Source organism: Micropterus salmoides, unplaced genomic scaffold (assembly GCF_014851395.1).
Source record: "Micropterus salmoides isolate LMB-PRFRI ecotype aquatic unplaced genomic scaffold, ASM1485139v1 Ms_hic_scaffold_9, whole genome shotgun sequence".
Taxonomy (NCBI): domain Eukaryota; kingdom Metazoa; phylum Chordata; class Actinopteri; order Centrarchiformes; family Centrarchidae; genus Micropterus; species Micropterus salmoides.
Genome location: NW_024044681.1, coordinates 22,727,933 through 22,734,300, shown reverse-complemented (window position 1 = coordinate 22,734,300; position 6,368 = coordinate 22,727,933). Strand labels below are relative to the sequence as shown.

General features: G+C 40.8%; 1 protein-coding gene across 5 annotated transcripts in view; it reads right to left on the bottom strand.

The window, feature by feature from the left end:
- Window positions 1-402: 402 nt before the first annotated feature.
- tiam1a (TIAM Rac1 associated GEF 1a) overlaps window positions 403-6,368 on the bottom strand; it is a 60,804-nt gene continuing 54,838 nt past the window's right edge. For all 5 annotated transcript variants that reach the window (XM_038708293.1, XM_038708292.1, XM_038708295.1 and 2 more), the window contains 5 exons: window positions 5,019-5,077; window positions 4,535-4,631; window positions 3,477-3,564; window positions 3,188-3,360; window positions 403-3,050 (listed from right to left, as the gene is read on the bottom strand). In XM_038708293.1, the coding sequence (XP_038564221.1) occupies window positions 2,392-3,050; window positions 3,188-3,360; window positions 3,477-3,564; window positions 4,535-4,631; window positions 5,019-5,077 (1,076 nt within the window). In that variant the 3' untranslated portion in view covers window positions 403-2,391. The remainder of the gene's footprint in view (window positions 3,051-3,187; window positions 3,361-3,476; window positions 3,565-4,534; window positions 4,632-5,018; window positions 5,078-6,368) is intronic.

Here is a 6,368-nt window from a genome sequence, read left to right as displayed (position 1 = left end):
ATACATGTTAGCGCCACAATTTAATCTACAAACATCATGGCATCAATTTTTATTTGATCATCTGAATGTGATCTTCCAATAACTGCGAGGCAGTTATGTTAAGCAATGGGAACGGACTGACTCGGTACGTAGCCGTTTTCTGTCCAAAAACTGCGGCGCAATGGATTTATATTCCTTAGCTTCTGACCTTTCAAAAGGAGACCAGAATTATGCATAGGCCTAATGGTTGAGGAGATATTACGGATTTATTTTTGATATGTGATTTTAGGCTTTTTTCTTTCTTTCGGATTTTTTCCTAGAAATAGGTGACAGGTAGGAGGCTTGATCAATATTGCTGAAAAGGAAGGCAGCCCTTTGACTTTATGTATAAAATGAGAAATAATTGTTACTTTCACACAAAACTAAATTTAGAAAATTTATTTTAACAGAAATGATAATACTCCACAGTTGTATGTACGAACACAGTTTAAAAAGTACAAAGGGAGGAGTCAAAGGGGTTCTCACAGGATTTGCCTCCAAGTCCAGGTGATTGTACCTCACAGTCGGAACATCTTTACTGGGCATCATCAGCCAGTAAGCTAAAATCTAAGAAACCAGCATATTAATAAAAAGACAATAAGAACATCCAAAGTGTATAGTTTCCCTCCTAACACTCATTAGCTTGCAGATTTCTCCCTTCACAGTTATTAAGTGCATGTATACATCCATTAATGTGCGCATGACTCTGTGATCTAGGCAGTCGGCATGTTGTGGTAATACCAGTGAAACAGCACAGCCTGGCGGATAGGAGAAGAAATGCAGGAGGGTTGAGATGGCAATATTGTAGGGATTGATGTCAAACGTTATGATGTGAAGTCTGTCTCAGCCAGCTTTCTTTGTGGTTGTGATACTCCTTGACATGACCAAAGGTCAAAAAGGAGCTGGAGAGAGCAGAAAAAAATATCTGAATTGGTCAGAGGATGACAGGGCAACTGCATGATTGCCCTTCTCCTTGGAGTTAAGCTGATGATACACAGAGCAACTTTTAGAGCAATCGGGCAGGGCAACGTTGCCGTCAATGGTAATGAGTAAAGACTACTACTGTAATCCCCTTCCCCCAACACGCCGCAACCTGCCCTGCACCGCCGCTATGCATTCAAAACATAGTCGGACTTGCCACTAGCAAGATTGATCAGCAGCATTGCTCAAAAAGTTGCCCCATGCATCATCAGCTTTACAGTACAGTCACTAACACAGCTCTGTTGAGTACCTCCTTTCAAAACAAACAAAAAGAAAATTCAAGTAAAACAGGATTGTGTAGGAATTATGCTATTTATCAAGGACATGGAGCATGGAGAGAGCACAGCCTGTGGGGGCAAGAAAGGGTCCAGTATATTAATGTCCTTGATGAAATCCATCAATTACTAAAATGACAATGGCTTTTTAATTTGAGCAACAAAAATTAAGAGACCGGACATTCATGTGAAGGGCATAAGCATTGGTTCTCCCCAAGCTTGTTTCTGTTACTAAACACACAAAAGGTGGTTTGTAACACTGGGCAATTGAATGTGGGGTAAATGTTAAAAATTACAGTAAAAAGGCAATACTTAAATAAAGAATAGGTAGACAATAAAAACTATATGCTAGGAGACAAATGAGCCTTAAAACATGTTCATAAAAGTTAAAAGCACTCTACTGTACTCCCAACTATACACCAATGTGCAGCTGATATTAAGTTAAAACAAACAAAAAAACACAATAAAGCTATTTGGATCTCACCGTATGCTACACAGCAGTCTTTAAGCCAAAAGCCCCTGAAGAGAAGTTCAGTAACACACAGCCCTTGAGTGTTAAAATACAAACAGTTTGAGTCAAAAAAATATAACACCCACATTCCTGTGTTGAAAAATAGACATTTTTGGCCACAAGGTCACAGTTCAGTGATGACGTCGCTTCAGTACAATGCGTGCATGGTACACTAGCTGCCTAGAGTCTCTGTCTGTGCACTATAAGCACGTACAGTATACATACACACAATTGCTTGTCTACTTGAGTGTACATGCAGTGCTGTCTTGGTCATACATTTAAATACAATTCCACAGGTGTTGTGTGATCCCCGGGTGCATGTCCAAAACAGTGAGGAACCTGTATTCTTTCTGGTGCACTTTTAAGTAGTTCAGGATGAGAATCTCTAGGGCTCAACAAATGAAGTGGTGCATTATTAACTTCTCCTTACTCACTTTGTTGTTTCAGTTCTTTAGGATTGTCAGAACAAGGAAGAAGCAGGTAAGGTGGGAAGAAGAGGGTTGTGCAGTGACACAGGGAGGACTGGCTGAGGTCTGATACCATCTTTACACATTTTCTCCTCCAAACTCGACATATTTAAAGCTTGTATCCAATCTCTCTCTCCCGTCAGAAGACGTCACTGTTGCACCCGTTAGCAAACTCGTCCCGCCGTACCCAGATGACGTCATGGTCCTTGTTTGTGGTCCCCACCACAGCACAAGGGGAGCAAGGGGGCTTCAAGGGGGCAAGCTTTATAGTCGGGGTTGCACGGCGGGACAGAGAGACACCGCAGGAGGTGAATGAGTCTACCGAGCCTGAATCATTAACGTGCTTTATTCGATCAACTTCCTCCTCCTGCATTATACTTCGGGTCTCTACTCGTCCATTCAGGTTGTGGCTCCTCACCTCTCCGCCCTGTAGTTTGAGTCCTTCCATCTTCCTCTCCAGGTCGGCCGGTTCTGCTGACGCGGCCCGGACAGACTTGCAGTACTCGTCGTCGTCGCTCAGAATGTCCGTCTCCTTCAGCTGCCCCATGTTGATGCCCTCACCCTGGTCTTCATAGCAACCCAGGTCGAACTGCTCTTCCACCCAACGGTCCGTGTCCTCTTCTTGAGGTTTACGGGACTGAAGAGCATGCTGTGACAGCTGCGAGCAGGAAGAGTGGCGGGAGGGGTCTGCATCATTGCTGTTGTTGTTGCCGCCGCCATGGAAAACCAGGTCTGTATCGATTGTGAAGCGGCTCCTCACGAGTTTCCTATGGGATAACGTTCGTGATGGTGCTGAAGCTAAACAGACAGGAAAAAGGACACAGTGTTTTAATCTTGGTACTGTCATGTATAGACAATTTTATCGACAAAGTAAGTCTGCAGCTATTGTTGTTATTTAAGAACATTTTATGGCTTCTGTGATCTAGAAGCTATACCTGCTCTGTTCATGGCGGGCCGTGCCCCTTTGAGGGCACATAGACGTTTGCCCCCAAATGGGACATACTGCTGGTTGGGTGGCATAGACTCTGTTTTAAGAAGCTGGCGGCGCTGCTTTTCCCTAAGGATGGAGTGGACTGCTTTTAGGAAGTCCTTCTTACTATCTGGAGAACTGTAGATTGGAAAAGAAAAAATCACATCAACTATGCAATGGGTCTTTTGTTCGATGTTGTATACCTTCAGTTCACGTTTTCACGTTTTGAATACGTGTGCACAAGACAATCATACCTGCAGCACAACTGAAAGGTTCTCTCTGGTCTTCCTTCAGATTCAGATCTTGTGTGAACTACCTCACACACTGCCGTTCCCTCAGAGTCTGTGAGGAGGGAAAGAGAGGCAAGATCCACATTTATATGAACATTTATTTAATTTCCGTCATCAATTTCTTTCCCTTTAACAACGGGCCATTAGGCAGATAGACGAACCCACTTGAATTGCCAGAGGCTGATTAAAAAGGTTCATCTACGACAGAGATAAGACATGAGGAAGATTGCATGCAGACCTACTAATAGGTATTCATCTGTTTTGTTTACAAAAGGTTATCATTTATTTTCTGTGGGATAGAAAAGCAGGAGCACTAAGTACACTCCAGAGCCTTTGAAGCCACTGTCAGAAAATATTGAGTCATCAAAAACAACCTCTGAGATTTGGATGACAGACTCGCATGCAAATTATCTTTGCTAGGACCTCAACATTAAAATTGAAAAACACGTTTATTCCTAAAGAATAGTTATTGGGGCTTATGTTGAGGTTCAAGTGGTGAGCAAATCTACTGGGAAAGAAGCAAAAATCTAGTCTAGACACTACCAAAATATGTGAAGTATAAATAAAATATAATAAAAGAACTTTGGTTATTTACAATTTTGGTGTAGAGTCCCATCATACGTTTTCCCACTGAACAGACTTTCATTATGGAGACATCTGGCTGAATGACAATATCAATTTTGTGGTCTATGCTTCCCAGGCAAGACAAATTAAAGTCTCCACATGGTGCCTCAAAGAGCTTTGTCTAAACATTTCAATTATTTTGCAATACATATTTTAGACTAATGACTGAATAATTAAAAAGGAATTTGATGGTACGTGTAGCATTCCAATCATGTTGCACTCTTTATCCTACTTCTTTTTTAATAATATAAAATCAATGTTATGTTCTATACTTGTTAACTAGATTGGGACAGAAAAGTGAGATAATCAGTTTGAGTGTGGTGTTTGATGATTTACTAAACTAAAACTTGCTAACAATAATCTTACATTTGCAAGGTGTTGCATTTAAATAGACCTACTTGCAAGGGAGCGGACTTGCAGAGAGTCCGTTGAGATCATGTGACGAAAACGGAAAGGATCTTTGTCATCGCTCACAGTCGCACGGTGAGTTCCACCCTGAAAGAACGAGACTGGTTGAATATCTAATACATAACCACTGCAATACATCAACATAACAGCAGAGAGCACAAGCGCGCCATGACAGAAGGGTGGTTTACCAGACACAACCATCTACTGTACAAGGCGAACAGTAAAGTGCTCATATAAAGCCTCTTCAGTCTAGTTCAATTGCCAATAGCTACCCTCATTCAATTCAGTCTATTATCCCTTGATGAAAGACATTAACCTTAATTTCTTTGTGGTCTCAATGTGCCATCCAAGAGTAAAAACAGAGCACATCAGAAGAAGCCCAGAGCCCCAATCTGCACAGTACATCCTCAAACACAAGTGTCTCTCTGGATTAATCAAAAGAAAATAAAAGAAAATAAAAGAAATAGTACTTACGATTTTTTTCCTGTGCTTGGAGCAGTCTTTGTACACAAATACAACTGCTGTTTTGAACACTAAATTAGGGCAGGGGAGAGATGAAGAGGAAAATGAAAGAAACCATTAGGAGGGTCTGCTTTCCTTCATTGCATTTATCAGAAGACATTTCATTACCCATTTTCTTACAGTGACAGCTTAATGCAGCATGTCAATGGATGCTTTTAGTTACAGCTTTCGAGGAAAAACAGCCTCAAACTACTTGCATACTATATCAGCAGCACAAGAGTCACAAGATTGCACGCACAAAGCAACCACTTCCACTCACAATCATCATGCCAGCCCCTTTTACCATTCAGATGTGATATTTATTGCCAAAAGTGTCTCATTTTGAGTAGAATCTCAAGATAGATTGCACTTCTGGATGTGGGAGTTCCACATGATGTCATTAATGTGACTGTTACATGTGGCACTTGAAAAGTCACAAATATCCCTCACGTAATATGCCCGACTGGACCTTCCTTTTACAGAATCCATTTCTTCACTATCCAAAATAGCACCCAGCATCACACTATGCAGGCAGTATTATGTGGGATACAGTAGTGCAATGTGCCTGCAATGTTAAATACTCTTATATACACAGTAATCAGTATTTCTCTAGAGCAGAGAACATTAAAGCATACAGTAGAACTGCATATCTACTGTATATGGAAAATATGTTTATTAATCTTTCAAACATCCCTGTCTGTGTCTGTCTTTCAAGCGTGGGGATGTGTGCTTTACAGGTCATCTGTCCATCTGAAATCCTGCAGATATTAAAGTTATGCAATGCTTTCACCAATCCTGTGCAGAAAGATTTCATCTATTTTGTACATATTCATATTGAAGAGTTTGTCTTGAAAAACAAAACTGTAGAATGTTTCTATTCATCATAACTCAAAACATCCACAAAATGGACAGTTTATTTGCAATGCAACTAAGCCTAACATCAATATAATAAATTCTACCTTTATGAAGCCATATTATGTCTTCGGTATATCATATAGGATTTTTTTTCCAAGGCTGTTGAATTTCATTGCACTAGATATCTAAACCAACTGTTAGGAATAACACTCTTCTAAATATAAAACTGACACAAAGCGACTTACAATTGATATGTATGTCAGAGGTCACACACCTCTGGAGCAACTAGGGGTTAAGTGTCTTGCTCAGGGACACATTGGTGGATGTGTCACAGTGGGGAATTGAACCTAGGTCTCTCACACGAAAGGCATGCGTCTTCTCTACTGCGTCATCACCACCCTGAATACTTCTAGTCTAGCTGTTATCTGTAAAAAAAAGTCTATCCTGTATAGACAGTTGAAACTTATA